The sequence below is a fragment of the Xenopus laevis genome, chromosome 7S (genome assembly GCF_017654675.1).
Source record: "Xenopus laevis strain J_2021 chromosome 7S, Xenopus_laevis_v10.1, whole genome shotgun sequence".
Classification (NCBI taxonomy): domain Eukaryota; kingdom Metazoa; phylum Chordata; class Amphibia; order Anura; family Pipidae; genus Xenopus; species Xenopus laevis.
Window position 1 is genome coordinate 108,943,424 of NC_054384.1, and position 24,721 is coordinate 108,968,144.

Here is a 24,721-nt window from a genome sequence, read left to right on the forward strand (position 1 = left end):
CCTCTCTCTGTCACTCTCCCTCTCTTTTCCCTCTCTCTGTCACTCTGTCCCTCTCTCTGTCACTCTGTCACTCTGTCTCTCTCTCTCTGTCCCTCTTTCTGTCACTGTCCCTCTCTGTCACTCTGTCCCTCTCTCTTCCCCTCTCTCTGTCTCTCTCTTCCTTCTCTCTGTCACTCTGTCTCTCTCTTCCCTCTCTGTCACTCTGTCCCTCTCTCTTCCCCTCACTATGTCCCTCTCTCTTCCCCTCACTCTGTCCCTCTCTCGGTCCCTCTGTCCCTCTCTCTCGGTCCCTCTGTCCCTCTCTCTCGGTCCCTCTGTCCCTCTCTCTCTGTCCCTCTGTCCCTCTCTCTCGGTCCCTCTGTCCCTCTCTCTCGGTCCCTCTGTCCCTCTCTCTCGGTCCCTCTCTTCCCCTCTCTCGGTCCCTCTCTTCCCCTCTCTCGGTCCCTCTCTTCCCCTCTCTCGGTCACTCTGTCCCTCTCGGTCACTCTGTCTGTCCCTCTCTCTGTCATTCTCTCTTCCCGTCTCTCTCGGTCACTCTGTCCCAATCTGTCACTCTCTCTTCCCCTCTCTCTGTCACTCTGTCTTCCCCACTCTGTCTCTCTCTCTTCCCCTCTGTCTGTCCGTCTCTCGGTCCCTCTGTCACTCTCTTCCCCTCTCTCTGTCACTCTCTCTTCCCCTCTCTGTCACTCTGTCCCTCACTCTGTCTCTCTCGGTCCCTCTGTCCCTCTCTCGGTCCCTCTGTCCCTCTCTCGGTCCCTCTTCCCCTCTCTCTGTTACTCTGTCCCTCTCTCTGTCACTCTGTCTGTCTCTCTGTCACTCTGTCCCCCTCTCTCTGTCCCTCTCTCGGTCACTCTGTCCCTGAATCTGAATGGTCTGATCTGAATGGTTAGTAGAGATGTCGCGAACTGTTCGCCGGCGAACTTGTTCGCGCGAACATCGGGTGTTCGCGCTCGCCGGAAGTTCGCGAACGTCGCGCGACGTTCGCCATTTTGGTTCGCCATTGTTGGCGCTTTTTTTGCCCTCTCACCCCAGACCAAGCAGGTACATGGCAGCCAATCAGGAAGCTCTCCCCTGGACCACTCCCTTCCCTATAAAAAACCGAAGCCCTGCAGCGTTTTTTCCACTCTGCCTGTGTGTGCTGAAGAGATAGTGTAGGGAGGAGCTGCTGCCGTTAGTGATTTCAGGGACAGTTGAAAGTTTGCTGGCTAGTAATCGTTTTGATACTGCTCTGTTATTGGAGGGACAGAAGTCTGCAGGGGTTTTGAGGGACATTTAAGCTTAGGTAGCTTTGCTGGCTAGTAATCTACCTTCTACTGCAGTGCTCTGTATGTAGCTGCAGTGGGCAGCTGTCCTGCTTCTGATCTCATCTGCTGACTGCTGCAATAACAGTAGTCCTTGTAAGGACTGCTTTTATTTATTTTTTTGTTGTTTTACTACTACTACTACTACTACTACTATAAGAGCCCAGTGCTATTAGTCTAGCAGTGTTGGGGAGTGGGACTGGTGTGCTAATCTGCTGCTCCTAGTAGTTCAGCAGCACCAACTTTAATTTTTTTTTTTTTAATATTCATTTTTTTTTTTATTTACTTTTTTTTATTTTACTACCGCTTTTAGTAGTGTATAAGTTGACCTTTAGGCATTATTTGCCCTGTAGGCATTATTTGCACAGTGTTTTCTTCAACCCGCCATCTAGCTGTGTGACCTTGTTCACATTCTGTCTAAATATCCATAATATTACCGTCTCCAGAAAAAACACCGGAGTGACTTTTTTCAAGCAGCCATAATATATTTTACGTAATCCGTATCCACCGCTGTGTAGTGTATACGTTGACCTTGTAGGCATTATTGCACAGTGTTTTCTTCAACCCGCCACCTAGCTGTGTGACCTGTTCACATTCTGTCTAAATATCCATAATTTACCGTCTCCAGAAAAAACACCGGAGTGACTTTTTTCAAGCAGCCATAATATATTTTACGTAATCCGTATCCACCGCTGTAGTAGTGTATACGTTGACCTGTAGGCATTATTTGCACAGTGTTTCTCAACCCGCCATCTAGCTGTGTGACCTTGTTCACATTCTGTCTAAATATCCATAATATTACCGTCTCCAGAAAAAACACCGGAGTGACTTTTTTCAAGCAGCCATAATATATTTTACGTAATCCGTATCCACCGCTGTAGTAGTGTATACGTTGACCTTGTAGGCATTATTTGCACAGTGTTTTCTTCAACCCCCATCTAGCTGTGTGACCTTGTTCACATTCTGTCTAAATATCCATAATATTACCGTCTCCAGAAAAAACACCGGAGTCACTTTTTCAAGCAGCATTCATATATTTTACGTAATCCGTATCCACCGCTTAGTAGTGTATACGTTTGGCCTTGTAGGCATTATTTGCACACTGTTTTCTTCAACCGCCATCGAGCTGTGTGACCTTGTTCCCATTCTGTCTAAATATCCATAATATTACCGTCTCCAGAAAAAACACCGGAGTCACTTTTTTCAAGCAGCATTCATATATTTTACGTAATCCGTATCCACCGCTGTAGTAGTGTATACGTTGGCCTTGTAGGCATTATTTGCACACTGTTTTCTTCAACCCGCCATCGAGCTGTGTGACCTTGTTCCCATTTGTCTAAATATCCATAATATTACCGTCTCCAGAAAAAAACACCGGAGTCACTTTTTTCAAGCAGCATTCATATATTTTACGTAATCCGTATCCACCGCTGTAGTAGTGTATACGTTGGCCTTGTAGGCATTATTTGCACACTGTTTCTTCAACCCGCCATCGAGCTGTGTGACCTTGTTCCCATTCTGTCTAAATATCCATAATATTACCGTCTCCAGAAAAAACACCGGAGTCACTTTTTTCAAGCAGCATTCATATATTTTACGTAATCCGTATCCACCGCTGTAGTAGTGTATACGTTGGCCTTGTAGGCATTATTTTGCACACTGTTTTCTTCAACCCGCCATCGAGCTGTGTGACCTTGTTCCATTCTGTCTAAATATCCATAATATTACCGTCTCCAGAAAAAACACCGGAGTCACTTTTTTCAAGCAGCATTCATATATTTTACGTAATCCGTATCCACCGCTGTAGTAGTGTATACGTTGGCCTTGTAGGCATTATTTGCACAGTGTTTTCTTCAACCCGCCATCGAGCTGTGTGAGCTTGTTCACATTTTGTCTAAATATTGATAATATTATCGTCTCTAGAAAAACCACTTGAGTACTTTTTTCAAGCAGCATTCATATATTTTACGTAATCCGTATCCACCGCTGTAGTAGTGTATACGTTGACCTTGTAGGCATTATTTGCACACTGTTTTCTTCAACCCGCCATCGAGCTGTGTGACCTTGTTCCCATTCTGTCTAAATATCCATAATATTACCGTCTCCAGAAAAAACACCGGAGTCACTTTTTTCAAGCAGCATTCATATATTTTACGTAATCCGTATCCACCGCTGTAGTAGTGTATACGTTGGCCTTGTAGGCATTATTTGCACACTGTTTTCTTCAACCCGCCATCGAGCTGTGTGACCTTGTTCCCATTCTGTCTAAATATCCATAATATTACCGTCTCCAGAAAAAACACCGGAGTCACTTTTTTCAAGCAGCATTCATATATTTTACGTAATCCGTATCCACCGCTGTAGTAGTGTATACGTTGACCTTGTAGGCATTATTTGCACACTGTTTCTTCAACCCGCCATCGAGCTGTGTGAGCTTGTTCACATTTTGTCTAAATATTGATAATATTATCGTCTCTAGAAAAACCACTTGAGTTACTTTTTTTCAAGCAGCATTCATATATTTTACGTAATCCGTATCCACCGCTGTAGTAGTGTATACGTTGACCTTGTAGGCATTATTTGCACACTGTTTTCTTCAACCCGCCATCGAGCTGTGTGACCTTGTTCACATTTTGTCTAAATATTGATAATATTATCGTCTCTAGAAAAACCACTTGAGTTACTTTTTTTCAAGCAGCATTCATATATTTTACGTAATCCGTATCCACCGCTGTAGTAGTGTATACGTTGACTTTGTAGGCATTATTTGCACAGTGTTTTCTTCAACCCGCCATCTAGCTGTGTGTATTATCGTTTCCAGAAAAACCAACTGAGTTTTGTTGTTGTTGTTGTTTTTTTAAAAATAATGCCAGGCAAAGGCAGGCCGCCACGCAGAGGCCGTGCTAGGGGCCGTGCTGCTATGCAATCCTGTGGCCCTAGCAAATTGCCCAGTTTTAAAAAGCCAATGACCCTGAACTCCCAAAATGCTGAAGAGGTAGTTGACTGGCTTACACAGCACACCCCATCCTCTACCGTTTCTAACTTTACCACAACATCCTCCTCATCCTCCACTGCTATGGCCACCCCACGTAACACTTCCTCCACCACCGGTGCCCCTTCTTCACTGGGGTCAGAGAGTTATTTTCCAATGAGTTTCTTGAACTGAGTAATGCGCAACCATTATTGCAGAAGAAGATGAAGGAGATGAGGACCTTACACCAGATTTAATTCTGGCAGAGAACACGATAGAGATGGACATAATGAGTGATGAGGAGGGGGTCCCCGCTGCTGCTTCCTTCTGTGATGTGTCAAAAAGAAATTGATGCATCTGAGGAGAATGATGATGAGGAGATTGATGTTTTGTGGGTGCCTAGTAGAAGAGAGCAAGAGGAGGGTAGTTCAGATGGAGAGACGGAGAGTCAGAGAGGCAGTAGGAGAATAAGACTTAGAAGAAGCAGGGAGGACAGCCCGCAGGGATCAGCAGGCAACAACATGTATCGGCACCTGTGTTCAGCCGGCCAACGCACCCGCCATTGCGCCAATACCGCCAACTCCGCCAACTTCTACTGTTACCGCCAGATCGCACACTTCCAAAAAGTCAGCAGTGTGGGATTTTTTTAATGTGTGTGCCTCTGACAAAAGCATTGTAATTTGCAATGAGTGCAGTCAGAAACTGAGCCTTGGTAAGCCCAACAGCCACATAGGTACAACTTCTATGCGAAGGCACATGAGCGCAAGCACAAAGCACTTTGGGAGCAACACCTCAAAGGCAACAGGCAAACTAAAAGCCACACTCCTTCTGGTCCAGCATCTTACTGCTCTACCTCTGCTCTCCTTGACCCGTCTGAACCACCCTCCACTCCGCCTTCCACCTTGACCACCTGTTCCCATTCCCAGTCATCTGCCACCAGCCAAGTTTCTGTGAAGGCCATGTTTGAGCGTAAGAAGCCAATGTCTGACTGTCACCCCCTTGCCCGGCGTCTGACAGCTGGCTTGTCTGCACTCTTAGCCCGCCAGCTTTTACCATACCAGCTGGTGGACTCTGAGGCCTTCCCCAAATTTGTAGCAATTGGGACACCGCAGTGGAAGGTACCCAGCCGCAATTTTTTTCTAAAAAGGGAATACCACACCTTTTACCAACATGTGCAGAGCCAAGTTACCGCATCTCTGTCACTTAGTGTTGGGCCAAAGGTCCATATGACTACTGACGCATGGTCCTCCAAGCATGGTCAGGGCAGGTATGTCACCTACACTGCCCACTGGGTGAACTTGGTAATGGCTGGGAAGCAGGGAATGGGTAGCTCAACAACAACAGTGGAGTTGGTGTCACCGCCACGGATTGCACGCGGTTCTGCCACCACCTCTACTCCTCCATCGCTCTCTACCTCGTCTTCTTCTTCTTCTTACTCTGCTGCTGGGTCCTCCTTCTCCCCCCTCCACACCTGTGCACCCCCAGCTCCCCCTAGGCTATTCGACGTGCCAGGTACGCCGTTGTCACGCTGTCTTGGGGATGACGTGCCTGGAAAGCAAAAACCATACCGGATCTGTACTCCTGTCATCTCTGCAGTCACAGGCCGATCGGTGGCTGACCCCACACCAACTGCAGATCGGAAAAGTGGTGTGTGACAATGGAAGCAATCTGTTGGCAGCGTTGAGACTAGGCAATTTAACACATGTGCCCTGCATGGCACATGTGTTAAATTTAATAGGGCCAACGTTTTGTCTCCAAGTACCCAGGATTCCAGGACGTTCTCACCCAGTCCAGAAAGTGTCGGCCCATTTCAGACGTTCCTACACAGCCATGGCACGCCTTGCTGACATTCAGCAGCGCTACAACATGCCAGTCAGGCGTTTGATTTCTGACAGCCAGACTCGCTGGAATTCAACGCTCCTTATGTTGGAACGTCTGCTGCAAACAACAAAGGGCCGTCAACGAGTACCTTTTTGAACTGGGGTGGTAGGACTGGATCTGCACAGCTGGGGATTTTTTTCCCCCGTTACTGGGTGCTTATGCGCGATGCCTGCAGGCTCATGCGACCTTTTGAAGAGGTGACAAATATGGTCAGTCGCACCGAAGGCACCATCAGCGACCTAATACCCTTCGCTTTCTTCCTGGAGCGTGCCGTGCGACGAGTGACAGATGAGGCTGTAGACCAGCGTGACGGGGAGCTGGAAGCGCACGATTTCTGGTCGGAATCACCAGAACGAACCCAGGCACCTGCTGCAACGCGGGGAGAGGTGCCAGAAGTGGAGTCAGAGGAGGAAGGTGGCTTTGTGGAGGAGGAGGAGGAGGACCAACAGGAGCAGGCTTCCCAGGGGGCTAGTGTGACCTTTTTGGGGACCCCTGGTCTTGTACGTGGCTGGGGAGGAGACCGTGGATGATCAGTCCTTGAAATGAGGAAGCGGAGATGGGATAGCTCTGCTTTCCAACCTTGTGAGAAGGGGGTCTTTCATGCTGTCATGCCTGTTGAAGGACCCCCGTATCAAGAGGCTTAAGGAGAAGGACCTGTACTGGGTCGCAACGCTACTAGACCCTCGGTACAAGCATAAAGTGTCAGAAATGTTACCAACATACCCCCAAGCCCGAAAAGATGCGGCATTTACAAACCAGCCTGCAAAACATGTTTGTACAATGCTTTTAAGGGTGATGTCACTTCAGGAACTCATCAACATTCCAGGGGCAGAGGTGCCAGTAATCCTGCCACGAGCACACCTGCAAGGAAAAGCCCTTTGGCCAGTCTGTAACGTCAGACATGCAAATGTTTTTCTGTCCAAGGCAGCGCCACAAACCCTTCTGGATCCACCCTCAAAGAACGCCTCGACCGGCAGGTAGCGGACTACCTGGCATTAACTGCAGATATCGACACTCTGAGGAGCGATGAACCCCTGGACTACTGGGTGCGCAGGCTTGATCTGTGGCCAGAGCTGTCACAATTTGCCATTGAACCTCTTGTCTTGCCAGCCTCAATGTCTCTCAGAAAGGACCTTCAGTGCAGCAGGAGGGATTGTAACTGAGAAAGAAACTCGCCTAGGTCAAAAAAGTGTCGATTCTGACCTTTATAAATGAATGAGGGGGGGATCTCGGAGGGTTACTGCACGCCGGAAGACTTGTTCTGACTTCTATGCAGCTGTCCTTCTCTTCAAGCCTCATGAAACTCCACACACAGCTGTCCTTTAGCGTCCTCCTCCTCCCTCCGCCACCTTTTCAAACTAGGGTGCAAACCCTACTGGTTTAATTTTTTTCTGGCCCCCCTGTGCTTCAGTGGCCGCAACCAAAAAAACTGGGCAAACAATGTTCTACAAGGTCAACGTATGGCAAAAAATGACTTATTTTCAGGCATTTATATGGCATTTTTTTTTTCTGGCAACTGTGGCTTTTTAGTGGCTGCATCCAAAAAAAATGCATATTTTTTGCTTTAATATGGCCATAATTTTTCTGGCCTCTGGTGCTTCCGTGGCTGCAACCCAAAAAAATCCCCTATTTTCTGCATTTATAATTGGCCAATTTAAAATTTTTCCCCGGCCCTTCTGTGCTTCCCGTGGCTTGCAACTAAAAAAAAAATTTAATTTTCAGCATTTATATGGCATAATTTTTCGGGCAACTGGCTTCAGTGGCTGCGACCCAAAAAACTGGGCAAACAATGCCTACAAGGTCAACGACGTTGACCTTGTAGGCTTGTTTGCCCAGTTTTTTTGGCTTCTAATATCCTTATCATTTACAGTTTGGGGTAACATTATCCCTTATAAACATAGTGAACTCAGAGTTCCCTATTTTTTTAACCCTCAGCCTCAGCTTTGGCCCCTTTATTATTGGTCACAAACAACCCCCTCCCCTGACTTCTAATATCCTTATCATTCCAGTAGGGGTACATTTTTCCCTTATAATACATGAGTGATACTCAGATTCCCTGTTAACTCAGCCTGCACCTTTGCCTTTATATTGGTACAGAACAACCCCTCAGGATTCTAATATCCCTTATCTTTACAGTAGGGGTACATTATCCCTTATAATACAAGATGAATACTCAGAGGGGGTTTCCCCGTATAACTCAGCCTCAGCCCTTGTGCTTTATATGGTCACCCAACCCCTCAATTATTGAAAAAATTAAATATCAAAAAATAAAGGGTAAAAAAAAAAGGTCTTCTAGAGATTTTAAAAATATTGTGGGGATTATTTAACCAAATTTTAGGTCACCTAGAGTGACAGAAAATCTAAAATAGATTTTTTTTTTAAAATTTAAAACAGTGAGCAATGTGTGTAAAATATTCTGCAGTTAACTGAACAAATAATCCATAGCAAAAAAGGGCGGAAAATTAAATTTTAATAAATATAGTGCAAAGAAAGTTAGGGTTTTTATAGTTGAATACAAACAAATATAAATACGGAGAAGTTACAGGTAAAAAACCCTTTCGAAGTAATTGATGCAGCATGAAATATTCCTGCCAGGGGCGATGGGGGTTAAAAAGCAGCCCGGGCAAAAAAAATCAAAGCAGCCCACATTTAAGAAAGCAATGGTCTGATGTTTACACATTCCCTCATATATTGGGGTAAAACGAAAAAATGTATGGCATAAAAGAGCTGCCTTTCTCACTTAAAGGGTTGTTCACCTTCAATTTAATTTTTTTTATGATGTAGAGAGGGACATTCTGAGACCATTTGCAATTGTTTTCATTTTTTATTATTTGTCGTCGGGTTTTCCTAGGGTCCAAATTCCCCTAGTAACCATGCATTGATTTGATTAAGAGACTGGAATATGAATAGGAGAGGCCGGGAATAGAAAGATAAAGTAATAAAAAGTTAGAAACAATAAAGTTATAGCTTTACGGGCAAAAATTTTTTTTAATGGGGTCATTTTGACCCCCATTTTGGAAAATCTAAGAAGGAAATCCAAAGAAAAAGGGCAAATAACTAAAAAACCCAAAATAAACAAAAAAATAAAAATAATGAAAGACCAAATTCCAAAATTTTGATAAAAACTGTCTTTCTCATAACATACTAAAAGTTAATTTAAAGCCCGTGAACCACCCTTTAAGTTTTTTAATCCAAAAGAAAAGGAAAAAAGAGAAAAAAAGGGGCCCAGAAGTTTGGCCCCAGAGGGAGGGGGAAGAAGAAAAGGCCCCCTTGAAAGGAGAGACAGAGAAGAGGGACTGAAAGGAGGTAAAACAAAAATTTTGGACCCGGGAGGAAGAGGGGAAAAAGAAGAAGAGTGGACAAAAGAAAAGAGGGGACAAGAAAAGGACAGAAGGACCAAGAGGGGAGGGGGACAGAGGATAGAGCGGGACGAGGACAAAGGTGAGGGAAGGAGTCCCAGAAAGAGGGAAAAGAGGGAAAAAGAGAGGGCCCAAAAAGGAAAAGAAGGGGGACGGGAGTGAAAAGAGAGAGGGACAGAGTGACAGAAGAGGGACCGAATGGACAGAGAGAAAGAGATTTGCCCAGAGAGGGGGGACAAAAGGGACCGAGAGAGGGGGACAAAAGGGACCGAGAGAGGGGGACAGAGGGAGACAGAGAGAGAGAAACAGAGAGACAGAGTGGGGAAGAGAGAGAAAACAGAAGACGAGGGGAAGAGAGGAGAAACCCAGAGAGCCCCAGAGTGGGGAAGGGGAGAGGGACAGAGTGGACCGAGAGAAAAGGGGACAGAGGACCGAGAGAGGGGGAACAGAGGGACCCGAGAAGAGGGGGACAGAGGGGACCGAGAGGGGGACAGAGGGACCGAGAGGGGGGGACAGAGGGACCGAAAAGGGGGGGCCCAGGGGGCCCCGAGAGAGGGGGACAGAGGGACCGGGGAAGGGGGACAGAGGGACCGAGAGGGGGGACAGAGGACCGAAAGGGGGACAGAGGGACCGAGAGAGGGGGACAGAGGGGACCGAGAGGGGGGACAGGGGGACCGAGAGAGGGGACGGGGACCGAGAGAGGGGGACAGAGGGACCGAGAAGGGGGACAGAGGGACCGAGAGAGGGGACAAGGGACGAGAGACGGACAGACAAGGGGAAGAGAAACAAGAGTGGGGGAAAGACAGAGTGACAGAAGAAAAAGGGAAAAAAGGAGAGTGGAAAAGAATTTTGGACAGCAATGTACCAAAGAGGGGGGACCGGGGAAAGAAGAATGACAGAGAAAGGGACAGACAGGGGGTTGACCCGAAGAAAAGGGACCAGAGTGACAGAAAAAGGGACAATGGGACCGAGAGAGGGGAAGAGAGGGACCGAGAGAGGGGAAGAGAGGACCGAGGAGAGGGGAAGAGAGGGACCAAAGAAAGAGGGGAAGAGAGGCCCCCGAAGAGAGAGGGACAGGAGGGACGAGAGAGGAGGGACAGAGGGACGAGAAAGAAGGGACAGAGGGACCGAGGAGAAGGGACAGAGGGACCGAGAGAGAAAGGGACAGATGGAACCAAAAAAAAGGGAGAGGGACAGACCAGAGGGACAGAGTGAGGGCAGAAGAAGAGGGACAGAGGTGAGGGGAAGAGAGAGCGGAAAAGAGTGACAAAAAGAGGAAGGGGAAAGGAAAAAGTTGGGACAAAGGAGGGGAAGAAGGAAAAGCCCGGGGAGGACAGGAAGCCAGAAGGGAAGAAAAGAGACAGGGGAGAGGGACGGGATTTTAAACAGAGAGGGACAGTGACGAAAAAAAGGGGACAGAAAAAAAGAATTTTGCCCCAAGGTGCCCCAGAAAAAGAGGACAGAGTCCCCAGAGAGAGGGAAAAGAAAAGGAGGAATGACAAAGAGGAACAGGGAAAGGTTGACAAGAGAAGGGGAAAGGGGGGGAAGGGACAGAGAGAGGGGAAGAGAGGTGAGGGACAGAGTGAAGAGAGAGGGGAAGAGAGAGAGACAGACAGCCCAAAGGGGAGGGTTTAGAGTGACAGAGAAAAGGGAAGAGAGGGACAGAGTGACAGAGAGAGGGAAGGGGACAGAAGAGGGACGAGTGACAGAGAGGGGGGACAGAGTGACAGAGAGAGGGGAAGAGAGAGTAAAGGGGAAACAGGAGGGGACAGGGGAGGGGGGAAGGGGAGAGTGAGGGCCCAGAGTGAAAAGAGAGAGGGGAAGGGGAGAGGGGGACGAGTGACAAAAGAGAGGGAAGAGAGAAAGACAGAAGGGGGACAAAGAGAAAGGAAGAGAGAGACAGAGAAGGGGGAAGAGAGAGGGACCGAAGTGGACGGGAGAGAGGGGAAGAGAGAGGAAAGAGTGACAGAGATTAGAGGAAGAAAAGGGAAAGAAGCAGGGAAGGTGGCCCAAAGGGGAGGGAAGGAGAGAGAAGCAAGGCAGTGACAGAAAATAGAGGAAGAGAGGGACTGAAGATTTTGAAAAAAGAAGGGAAGAAAGAAGGGAAAAAGTGAAAAAGAGATAGGGGGAAGAGAGGGAAAGAGAGAGGGAACAGGAGGGGAAAGAGTGCCCAAGATAAAAGGAAGAAGGGAAAAGAGAGGGCCCGGGAGTGACAGAGAAAAGGGGAAGAGAGAGAAAGAGTGACAGAGATAAAAAGGGAAAAGAGGGCCCCTTGGAGAGTTGAACAGAAAAAGGGGAAAAGGAGAGAGGGACAGACGGACAAAGAAAAGACAGAAGTGAGGGGAAGAGAGAGGACGGAATGACAGAGAGGGGGGGAAGAGAGAGGGAAAAAAGTGACAGAGATAGGGGAAAAAGAGAGGAAAGAGAGAAGGGACAGATTTGACAGAGAGAGGGAAAGAGAGAAGAAAGAGTGACCAGAGATAGAGGAAGAGAGGGACTGAGAGTGACAGAGAGAGGGACAGACTGACAAAGAGAGACAGAGTGAGGGAAGAGAGAGTGACGGAGTGACAGAGAGAGGGGAAGAGAGAGGGAAAGAGTGACAGAGATAGAGGAAGAGAGGGAAAAGAGAGAGGGACAGACTGACAAAGAAGGAGACAGAGTGAGGGGAAGAAGAGAGGACAGAGTGACAGAGAAGGGGAAGCCTAAAACCTGTTGGGCCTGGGGCGATGACCCCCCCTTTTTCCCCCTGATGGTCTACACACAGCACGATAACAGAGGAGTGGGGGGGTAACTTAGAAAAGCGCCATATTGGAGATTTCTTCTCGAGGATGTACTTAAAGGACCAGTTAACATCAAAAATTTTTACAAAAAAGTTTGTAACAATACAACGAAAAAAAAAACATCAAGACCAATTGAAAATTTAAAATAGCAAATCCTTTATTAAGATATAACTTACAGAAACTCCACTTCCTGTCTTCTACAGAAACGGCGAAAGGGCGACCATCCATCCTGTTGTGCTTGATTGCTCTTCCCCTGACAGCGTCTCGATCTCCTCCAGCTCTTCAGAAGACCGCAGCGGTGTTCTTATGCCGTCCCCACTGTAACATAGCAGACCGTCAGCATAAAAGGGTAACCCAGAACCCCCTGCCCCTGCATTATTTTAAAACCCTCCTGGCACCGAGAATATTCCTTCTGCCTGCTGCTGGGGAGAGCGCGCAATTAATGTATGGATCAGTAAAGGCAGCAGCGCTTTCTTTAGAGCCTGCCTTCGGAAGGTGAACCAGATGGCCAGCATGTTTGTGAATGGCAGGCCCCCTGCCCAATGCGTTCAGGCTCTCTTCCGCACATCCCCAAGGCAAACTGCTGCCTTTGGCGAATGGCAATCACCTAGCCAGCCTAGTCCCTGTGCCGAGACTCTGCAGCCTCCCGCCTCTCTTTTTCCGGATTCCTCCAGAGCGGTTACATCAGAAAACAAAACCGGAGTGAATTCCGGCACCAAAAAGGAGAGCCTTGCACACAATAAGGAAGCCCGAGCGGGAGCAAAAAGGCTGAGGATTGTATAACCTCCGCTCTGGAGGAATGGGGAAACGAGCGGCGGGAGTCTTGGCGCCATTGTGAAGGCAGCAGTTCACCTTGGGGATTGTGCGGAGAGAGCCGGACAGCATTGCGGCAGGGGCCTGCCATTCCACAACATGCCGGCCAGCTGGTTCACCTTTCCGAAGGCAGGCTCTGAAGAAACGCTGCTCTCTTTACTGATTCCATTACATTGATTGTGCGTCTCCCCAGCAGCCCACAGCAGCAGGCAGAAGGAATATTTTCGGTGCCAGGAGGGTTAAAATAATGCAGGGGCAGGGGGTTCTGGGTTACCCTTTTATGCTGACGGTCTGCTATGTTACAGTGGGGACAGGCATAAGAACACCGCTGCGGTCTTCTGAAGAGGCTGGAGGAGATCGAGAACGCTGTCAGGGAAGAGCAATCAAGCACAACAGGATGGATGGTCGCCCTTTTCGCCGTTTCTGTAGAAGACAGGAAGTGGAGTTTTTGTAAGTTATATCTTAATAAAGGATTTGCTATTTTAAAATTTTAATTGGTCTTGATGTTTTTTTTCGTTGTATTGTAACGATTTTTTTTGTAAAAATTTCTGATGTTACTGGTCCTTTAAATGGTTTCCGTACTCTTATAACACTGGTTTTATTGATAGCAGCAAACTTCCTCTCCTAGACGTTAGAGACCTAATTCGAAAAGAAGAGACAGAAATATGAGCACACAGCACAAACAGTTGATGAACATAATGTAATAACTTTTAATTTCAAAACCAAGTTCGAACAATTCAGCACACATTAAAACCACACTAGCAGGTCTGAGCCCTGAACCGCCAGCACGTACGCTTGTACGTGCTTGGCAGTTGAAGGGTTAAAATAGGGCCCTGGCATTTCCGGTATGCAGAGACCCAATTCAGCCCACACAGAAGCACAAAGAGCCCCCACCAGGCCACCAAATACTGACTTTCCATGGCATCTTCTAGCAGCCCCTCTGGCATTTGCAAGAACCCACAGATTGCCAGTCAGGGCCTGGATACTACAATATGTTAAATGGATTGTTCACCTTTGATTTAAATTTTAGTACAGGTATGGGACCTGTTATCCAGAATGCTCGGGACCTGGGGTTTTCCGGATAATGAATCTTTCCGTAATTTGGGTCTTCGTGCCTTATGTCTACTAGAAATTAATTTAAACATTAAATAAACCCAATAGGCTGGTTTTGCTTCCAATAAGGATTAATTATATCTTAGTTGGGATCAAGTACAAGCGACTGTTTTATTATTACACAGAAAAAGGAAATCATTTTTAAAAAATTGGATTATTTGGATAAAATGGAGTCTATGGGAGACAGCCATTCCGTAATTAGTTGCTTTCTGGATATCGGGTTTCCGGATAAGGGATCCTATACCTGTATAATGTAGGGTGTTATGTTCTGGGACAATTTGCCATTTGTTTAGATTTTTCAATCATGTTTTTTTTTTTTTTTTTTGGTTCTCTCGTTTTGCTATTGCAACCATCTCGTTGCTAGGGTACAAATACCCATAGCAACAATGCATTGTTTTTTTAGATGTGGTCAGTATAAAGTTAGAATAGAGCAAAAAAATAGAAGCTAAAGGACAAGTAAATCAAACATGGGTAAAAACTTGTTTATAAAACAAACGAGCAAGCTGCAAAGCTATGGTAAATACCTGTAATGACAATAATGGCAATAAAATAAAATAGATAAAATATAAAATAAAAAAAATTCTATTAAAAAAATTAAAACCGTATAAAATAAATAAATAAATAAAATGAAGGCAATAAAACCAGAAAAATATTATATATTATAAAATATTAAACTAAAACACAAAGCCATCGAAGGTTATTAAAGTACAGAGAAACATGCTCTCTCTTGTGCAGTGTAAATTATTTGCAAGCAGCAAGCTAAATTATATAAAAAAAACAACATAAACACGAATTAATTAAAGTATATGCCACATTTCAGTTAATTAATTATCTAATTACCAGCACAAATGCGGGGATAAATGAATGAAGCCGGCCGTGCCTGTGTCTGTGGGAAGAAATGGCGACGCCTACAAGTGGCAGCTTTAACTTGATTGGTCAAAAACCTAAGACTCCTATTGGCTGGGGAAAAAATGCGCCAACTAGAAAAACCGGAAGTTAAAAAAATGTGTAAAAAAAAAAAAAAAAGTGAATAAAGCAGCCCAGGACAGAATACGGTCGCCTGATGCCTGATGCCTGATGCCTGATGCCTGATGCCTGATGGAAGACGCCTGATGCCTGAACGATGCGCTATGGAGAAGGCAGAGGACAACGCATGCGTCAAAGGTAATTATGCGCATGATGTCCTAAAATGCGTTCCGTACGATCTTCCCAAAATGCTTTCCCACGGCAAGAAAAACCACAAATATCCCTCTGTACATCGTACTAACTGTCATGTCTCCAGCACAAGCTTCTCCCATATCATATTCCACAATTCATTTGCTCAGAGCTCCCTCCTCTGGACACTTGCTGTAAGTGCACAAGGTCACTTCCTATCCATTCTACACCTCCATAATGCTAATGGCAGAATTTGAACTAATCAGGCTACCATAGTCTCACCATGTGACCTAGAGCAGTGCCTTGTGGGAGCCAGGACTCCATTTTACAGACCATGCTGTAGATTAGAAGAAGCACACACAGTTTCATCTCTCCTCATTGTAGCATCGCTGGGAAGCAAATAGTTGCACCAAATCACCTCCACGGGGAGGGGGGGTCACAATTGATTACAGAACCAAATACATGTAATATAATGTGACTGGTGAGATACCAGATATGTTCCTACTGTAAAATAATAAATGAAAACCAATTGCAAATTGTCTCAGAATATCCCTCTCTACATCAGACGAACAGTTAACTCAAAGGTGACCAACCCCTTTAACTCTCTGCAGACAAGTTCCAAGTTCAAGGCCATAGAACCTTTACATTGCGCTATTGGAGGATACTAACGACACCTGGTGCATCTACATACAGTATATACTGTATATGACCATTATTTGTGGGGGAATGGTATATACAGGTATGGGATCCGTTATCTGGAAACCCATTATCCAGAGAGCTTTGAATTATGCAAAGGCCATCTCCCATTTTATCCAAATCTGAAATTTAAAAAATAATTTCCTTTTTCTGTTTAATAATAAAACAGTCGCTTGTACTTGATCCCAACTAAGATCTAATTAATCCTTATTGGAAGCAAAACCAGCCTATTGGCTTTATTTAATGTTTATATGATTTTCTAGGAGACTTAAGGTATGAAGATCCAAATTACAGAAAGATCCATTATCCAGAAAACCCCAGGTCCCAAGCATTCTGGATAACAGGTCCCATCCCTGTACCTTGTACTTGATCCCAACTAATTAATCCTTATTGGAAGCAAAACTAGCCTATTGGGTTTACTTCATGTTTATATGATTTTCTAGTAGACTTAAGGTATGAAGATCCAAATTAGGGAAAGATCCATTATCAAGAAAGCCTGAGGTCCCGAGCATTCTGGATAACAGGTCCCATACCAGTACATGAAAAAATGACTGTTTGTTACACTACAAATAATAACTGTATAGCATTTGAAATTACCAACTTTTGGGTGGACAGGGTTTTTATAAAAAAAAAAGTATGGCTTTTTGTCTTACACCCAAAGGAAAAATAGTTTGCAGCGATTTGTTCTTTGGTGTCTAGTATAGGGTTAACAATGGGGAACAACCTTGGGCAGGTATGAGAAGACTGTACCCACTTAGCACACCTCCCAACTGTCCCTTTTTCGGAGGGACAGTCCCTCTTTTGACAGCTCAACCCGCAGTCCCTCATTTGTACTGGAAAGTCCCTCTTTTCTCTGCACTGAACAGCCAGAAAAAGAAAAAGGAAGATTATTTCATACTTACCGAGATCTTCCTTTCCTAGACGTACTCCATGTCAGTACGTTACGGGATAGCCCCTCCTCCCTGCTCCAATTAGAAGGAACCTCCCCAAGCCTTTAAAAGGCCAACCACACCCACCTACCGGCGTCTTTGTAACAAGCTCTTAAATTACCGGAAAAGAAAGGGCGGGTGTACTGACATGGAGTACGTCTAGGAAAGGAAGATCTCGGTAAGTATGAAATAATCTTCCTTTTTCCCTAGACGTACTCCATGTCAGTACGTTACGGGACATAGCAAGTTAACGTTATTCCATGGGAGGGAATATGCTTTAAGAAGAAACTGTAATAAGGAAAGGAGTATCTCTGACTAGATAGTCCACCATCATGCAAACTCCTTACTTTAATATAGAGAGCCAAGGGGAAAACCCCAGAATAAGTTCACCAGGCTAAGAATAGAGCTATAGTATAGCATATACTATAGAGAAAAAGAGAGAGCGCGAGAGAGAGAGATGTTAGCCCACTGAGAGTGAGGAACAAGTTAGCTCACTAACCACCACTTCACCCTCCAGAAGAGAGAGAGAGAGGAAGACAGTCCTGTAAAAGGCGAATTCAGCAAGATGAAATACTTACTCTCCTACTCACCAAAAAGCATTCATCACATGTATGCCTAATTTCAGTGCAAATTGCAAGGTACCTGTAAGAAACACTTGGTAGGAGTAAGAACCCAAAACAGACAATATAGGAATGATCTGCTTAGGATATATCCATAAATGTAAGATATCCAATGTACCCTGAGGTACCCAAGGCCAGTACCATAAATATCTTCATATCAGAATGCATGTTAGTCAGGACTGTTCTAACCGAAAACAGATCCTAAAGATCGGAGACAAGGGCACCTGAGAAAATAATTGGGATTAGAATTCCTTACACTGTGTAAGGTCCTGTGATGAGGCAGACTCAATTAACTGTAAAGAGTTGAGCAACTACAGTACCTAAGAAAGAGCCCCTGTTGGTTGACCCAACCTAGTACTCTGAGAGGTATAACTGAATACCCCTAAGGTTACAGATCCCAATAACCACAGTGCAACTAAAGGACTAATTCCAAGATTTATGGAGGCAGATTATGCGCCCTGGATAAATGTTTATAGTCACCCACAAACCTGTGTTCTCTACCCATAAGGGACCCACTTATATGTGGAATCAACTATACTACATATTTAGTCGTTGAGGCTGACCTTGGAACTGGAGGGACGCTATGGCTGTTCCAGTAAGTGTCAGAAGGGCCTCTGATCTACTAGAGTCATGCTGGGTCATATGTATCAGGAGTGGCACAGGAATGTGAATCCGAGAACAAACCAGGATAATAGGAGTGTTGTATCTGGAAGTTACCTGGACATTGAGCTCTGTGCGAATGTTTCAGACACAATTTTCAGCAGGTGTAAATGTAATACCCCTAGTATAGGGAACAATGTAACAGACATGGTCAAAACAAGACAAAAAAATACTTCCAAACCTCCCATTTGAAGCTAGACAAACCTGTAGGACAGATACATAAAATATCCTTAATTCATTCTCAATGAAATTAATGACTGGAAGTGGTAAGAGATTACACTCTACTGTAATGACTGCAACCGTCCCACTTAAGGGAAGACTATGATCCTGCTCAGAAGAGCCAAGTACATTCTCGCCCGAAGCAATAGGACAAGTAGCAACTGCAGTATGTAACTGTGGGGAGGAAAGATCCAAAACTGCTGGTGTTCCAAGAGGGCACAGACCTAGAGAGGGAAAATAATTAACGCTCCTAGGACGCCTCCATCTGCTGTCCAATCAGTAACCTATCTGGTGTGGAAGAACAGCCGGCCCTGTATTGTAAAAAAAACACTAACTAGGGGATTGAGAAATTGAAGAAAAAAAAAAATAAATAAATAAAATAAATGGGCCCAAAATAAGTGCCTTCTGGACAGAGAGCCTTAAGTCACAAAGCCGTTTTGTTGATAGTATAAGGTAGTATAAGCAGAATATCCCTATCCTGGGCCAGACTTGAACAGAGGTCATCTCTATGGACTAACAAGACACTTTGAGGACTCCTATAGCCTGAAAACCCTTGGTTTGAAATATATACCTTATGCAAATTCCCAGTGGCCTGATATGTATGTGTACCCTGTCTCTATAGACACCCTGTATTGGCAGATAAAATGTCCCATCTATCCTGACATTAAGAATATCAGTAGAAATAGTATAGGAATAACACTGGGTAGTGGCTCCCCTCTCTAATTTGTAGGAGGCACCAAGGAGTCACCCTAGAAAACGGTAGAGATACATCTGGGGATCCTTCAGCCAAGCATAGAGAACTGTATACCTTGTTCTTCCTTAAACCTATGAATATGGAATTTCCACAGGTTGCACCCCTAGAACTAGCCAGATGTCCTGGCTGCTATAGTGAAACTTATGGATGAAGAGTACAAGTACTGATTGTTCCAGGAATCTTCATAAATACTATATGTTGCATAAAAATATAGGTTTATTGAGCCAACGTTTCTGGTTCCAAAAAAGAACCCATCCCAAGGACACAAATCATATATAGATATCTGTGCAAACATATATACACACTCATATACATGCCTTAGTATTAAAATATATGCACCTGCCTATGGCCCTCTTATAGATGCAAACATATATGTTGCTTGGTAGACCAGTTGTATTATGGAGTTTATCCATTAATTGAGCATTTGTTATGAAGGCAGTAGAATCCCCCTGCCGGATGTGGGCCATGGTGCAAGCATATATTAAAATATGTGATAATAATAATATGTACCTCGGTCAGAGTCCTAAGCTCCTGGTAGAGCACAGTACCCGACCCCAGAGCTCGAGCTGCGTGGGTAGTAATAAACTGCACAATTGACTGGGCAAAGCAATTATCTGGTCCTCCATTTGTTCAGGCAGTGATCAGTGATACAAGGCTGCTAAATCTGGAAAAATTTACATTCAATGGTCCCAAAAGTAGTACATACCTGTGGTTATTGTTAACCCAGCAATCCTTATGACAGACAGGCTTCAGAACTCCTGTAGTGTTTATCAAGACAAAGTTAAGCTTACCTGCCATCGGGAAAAAATATTGCCTAGTGTTTAATTTATTAAGCCATATCTTATCCCAGGAGCAATGCCATAGAATGAAAAGACCTTCATATGTAGGTATTCCTATCAGTACTCATCTGGATTAAACCTGAATGTACCCCAGAAACAATTACAACCCCATGTAATGCATAGTTTAGGTTAGCTGCAGTCAGAGCAAACCTATATCAGACCTTCATAGCCACCCAGTCCAGTGATCTACATCTATTAGAGCTACTGGTTCAAGGTGAGCAATAATTAGAGCATATCATACTGCAGAGAATAGGAGCATACAGATATGATCACAGCAACATGTAATACATAAAATATTAGCTACTGCTTAGGGCAAGCGTATATCTGGTCCTAGCCGTTCCCAGGCCTGTGCTTTACATACCTTAGGGCTACCTATTCCAGGTGAGCCATAGCCAGGGTATATACTGCAGAAGAAAATATAAGCACAGATTCAATCACAGTAACATGAAATACATAGTTTATATTAGCTGCTGCTTAGGGCAAGCATATATCAGGGCCTAGCAACTTAAAAGGCCTGTGCTCTACATCCATTAGGGCTACTTGTTCCATGAGAGAAATAGCCAAATCGTAAACTGCAGAAAACCTGTAGTACATAGTTAGGTTAGCTGCTGCTTATAGCAAGCATGTATCAGGACCTAGCAGCAAGACAGATCTGTGCTCTACATCTCACAGGGCTACGTGTTCTTTGTGAGCAATAGCCAGAGCATAAGCTGTATAACAAAATAGTAGCACAGGTACAATCACAGCAATATGAAATACATAGTTAGATTAGCTGCTGCTTCGATCAAGCATGTCTCAGGGCCTAGCAGCCAGCCAGACCTGTGCTCTACATCCCGTAGGGCCACGTTTTACCTGTGAGCAATAGCCAGAGCTTAAAGGGCATGTAAAGGCAAAAAAATAAAATCAGATTTTTACTTTCTTTAATGAAAAATAAACATATCTCCAATATACTTTAATTAAAACGTGTGCCATTTTTATAAGAAACCTGACTGTATGCAGTGAAATTCTCCCTTCATTTACTGCTGTGGATAGGAATTGTCAGACGGTCCCTAACTGCTGAGCAGGGAAACAATCATACTTATGTACAGCAGGGGGAGCCCCCGCCTTACTTCCCAGCCATGCAGAACTCAAGCAGCTTTGTTTATGACGATCCCTAAGCAGCCCAGATCACACTGAGCATGTGCACAGTCTTGGTCTTGCAAAGATGTATAACAAAGTTACAAGATGGTGACCCCCTGTGGCCAACTTTGAAAGCATAAATCTTGTTTGATTAGGCTTGTGGTGCAGTAAGTTCATGTTTATATTTAGTATACAAAATACAGCGTTTCTAGCCTTATTCTATCTTAGACTTTACATGCCCTTTAAGCTGTAGAACAAAATAGGAGCAAAGGCACAATCACAGAAACATGAGGTCCATAGTTTAGATTAGCTGCTGCATAGAGCAAGCTTATATCGGGCTCTAGCATTCAGCCAGACCTTTGCTCGACCTCTATTATGGCTACCTGTTCTATGTGAGCAATAGCCAAAACATAGAATGCAGAACAAAAATAGCGCAATACATATTATGGATTATCTGATGTTTATAGCAAGTATATATCAGAGCCTAGCAGCCCCCCCAGCCCAGTGATCCATATTCAATAGGGCTACTGGTGTCCTATTTGTAAATGGCTTGTGCTTTCAGGCAGGAAACAATCATAACCAGGCACAGTGCAGATAAGCATATGAATATATAGCATGCAAGCAGTTAGTTAGACTTTAGTACACTGCAGAACAGCATATGGACACACTCCTTACCTGCTGCTCATTATACAAGGCTGGAAGCTGACACTTTAATGTCACAAATTCCAGGACACTATTGTTAACAGGAAAACAGGCCTCACAAGTTTACTGACAACAGCAGGACTTACCTGAGGCTGCAGCTTCCTAGCTTGCTGAGTTAGAGAGTGGGCGGGGCCATCTCCACTTGCTTTAGCTGGACCTGATTATACTCAGCTGGTGTCTGCACTCAGTGGGTGGTTGATTATACTCAGCTGGTGTCTGTATAGGCAGGGAACCCAAAGCAACTGCGTAGGTTATACTGAGGCAAATTGGATAATTAGTGTTGGTGCTTCCTGCACAGGCCCAAGTTTGCTATAACATGAAGCCTATAGCGAAACTTTTTTATATTTTTTATTTTTTATTATTATTTTAACTACCTCCACCTTAGGAAAGTCTGTTGAGGGAGGCAGTTGGCCATGACCTGCCCCCATTAAAACAAAAATAAAACAAAGGTAACAGGGGGCAGTAAGATTCAGGCCCCTAACTAATTAGCCTAAATTAACTGCCACCTCCCTCGCCCATTCGTAAAAATGGGGTGTAGGGGCCACATACACCACTGCCGCCGGACACCCTCTGGGCAGGTCGGGAGGGCACACGAATGGGGGGACAAGCACCTGCCACCCAATGCTCTTGATAGCAATACAGGAAGGCAACTGAAATACAGGCAGACAAGGAGTAGCAAACATTGCACCTCAGTGCCTTACCTGATTCAAAAGCTGAAGTTCAGAAGACTCCAGGTCTGGGGTAGTGTGCTGGGGGGAAAAAAGGTCCCATGGACCAAAACCCGTGTCCCTAGGACGCCTTCCGGGCAGGCCTAATGCTTTCCTAGGCATAAAAAGAGAAAAACAAAAATTTGCTTCTAATGATTGAGGCCTTTGTTCAGAGAACAAAGCCAAGAGCATAAGAGAAGGAACAAAAAGACGCCGGTAGGTGGGTGTGGTTGGCCTTTTAAAGGCTTGGGGAGGTTCCTTCTAATTGGAGCAGGGAGGAGGGGCTATCCCGTAACGTACTGACATGGAGTACGTCTAGGGAAAAATTATTCTGTCTACTTTCCACAAAAAAAAACATAAATTGGAATTTATTTAAAGTTAACCTAAACCTAAATTTGAACATTAAACTTGGCTCACTAGAACATCAGGAAAGGCCGGCATCTCGGGTAAAGTCATTTAGAGAAAGTAGACAGGAGAACCAGAGAACTTGATAAAATGGAGAGAAATGCTAAATATCATATAGTAAAATAGTAGTCCCGAATGGTGTAGACTAGTGATTTATTCGGCAGGCGCGAATTTGCAATGATCGCAGGCGTCAAAAAATTTTTTGACGCCGGCAACAATTAAACAGACGCCCATTGACTTTAATGTGCATCAATTGTCGCCGGCGTCAAAGGACAAAAATGGCCTCCAAACATAATTTCACCCATTTGTAGTCCTCAGTTAGATGTTTATTGCCCCAAAAAGCCTTTACTTTTATGGTACAACATTTCTGCAGCCTATACTGTATTCTAATGTTTTCTTCCATTCATTTGCTGTGTTATTACTTGAAACTATATCATAAATCTTGAAATTGTATAATTATTTATTTTTTGGTTTCCATGTTATTCTTAGATTCCTTTCATGGTGCATGCAAAATATGTCTTTACAAGAAACGGCAATTAGTTGTACCTCGCACTCCAATGAAGAAGAGGTACAATTCTTTATATGGATTTAACGTTTATGGAAATTTTAAGCTATTTTTTTAACCTCTTTCTATACTGATTTTGGTATCAGGATCTTCTAAACCAAATGAGGATATGGCCTGAAATAAGAAAGGATGAGGACTGTTTCCCCAAAAATGTATTGCACTCCAAACAAAGGCTCCATGATACAAGACAGAAAGAAGCCACGCAAGAAATCCAAGCCCAATCAGAACAACAACTTAATGAAGATGTTGCTGACATCAGATGGTGTGGTTGTGGAAACTGTACCCCGATGCCTTCACTTATAGAACACCTATGCTGTCATGAGCAACCAATTATATTTTCCAAAATTCCTGATGAAAGAAATTGTATCACTGAGTGCAAATTCTTTAACGAGTTGATCAGCAGGGAAAGGGCTGACTTGAACTTTAAAATGACGACTCTGGGCTTGAGAAAGCAACCCAACGATGCAGAATATACGAGGTATTGTGATATTGAGACTTTTCCATGTATTTTATCTTCAGTGTCTTATTTGGTTCATGAAATAGTGTATATCAATTTTTCTTTACAGAGGCCTAAGAAAAGCAAGTTATAGGAACTTCAGTGTATGGATTTATGGAAACCTTGGTACCAGCCGTACAAAACCAATTCCATCTTGTGTGGTTAAAGTTATCAGATCTTCCTTCCCGGACCCTCAAAGTAAAAATATTGGCTTCCTTTGAGCCAATGATTCTGCTGAAGAGGATTCTTTAAAGTACCTGTTTCTGTTACTTAATATCTTGAATTATTTAAAAATAGTGATGGGCGAATTTGCACTGTTTCACTTCGCCGTAAAATTCGTGAATTTCCTGCGAAATTTGCGAAATGGCTAAAAATTCGCGAAATGGTGCCGGCATCTCGTTTTTGACGCATCGACTTTTTTTATGACGCCGGCAAATTTTTGCGCCAGTTTCGCAAATTTATTTGCCGGCGGCGAATCGTGCAAATTCGCGGCGAATTTGCGCTTGGCGAATAAATTCACCCATCACTATTTAAAAAGTTTCTGTTAGTGTTTGTAATGGTACTGTGACACTGTCATGAAAATAACATATTTTTTTTAATGTATTACATGTTTTTACATCCAATAATTATAAATATA

General features: G+C 44.3%; 1 protein-coding gene across 1 annotated transcript; it reads left to right on the forward strand.

Annotated features, from left to right (window-relative positions):
* Window positions 1-23,431: 23,431 nt before the first annotated feature.
* Window positions 23,432-24,437, forward strand: LOC108697898 (P2X purinoceptor 7-like). Its single transcript, XM_018228378.2, has 3 exons — window positions 23,432-23,591; window positions 23,675-24,066; window positions 24,155-24,437. The coding sequence occupies exons 1-3, from the start codon at window positions 23,529-23,531 to the stop codon at window positions 24,303-24,305; spliced, it is 606 nt and encodes a 201-aa protein (XP_018083867.1). The 5' UTR covers window positions 23,432-23,528; the 3' UTR covers window positions 24,306-24,437.
* Window positions 24,438-24,721: the final 284 nt, after the last annotated feature.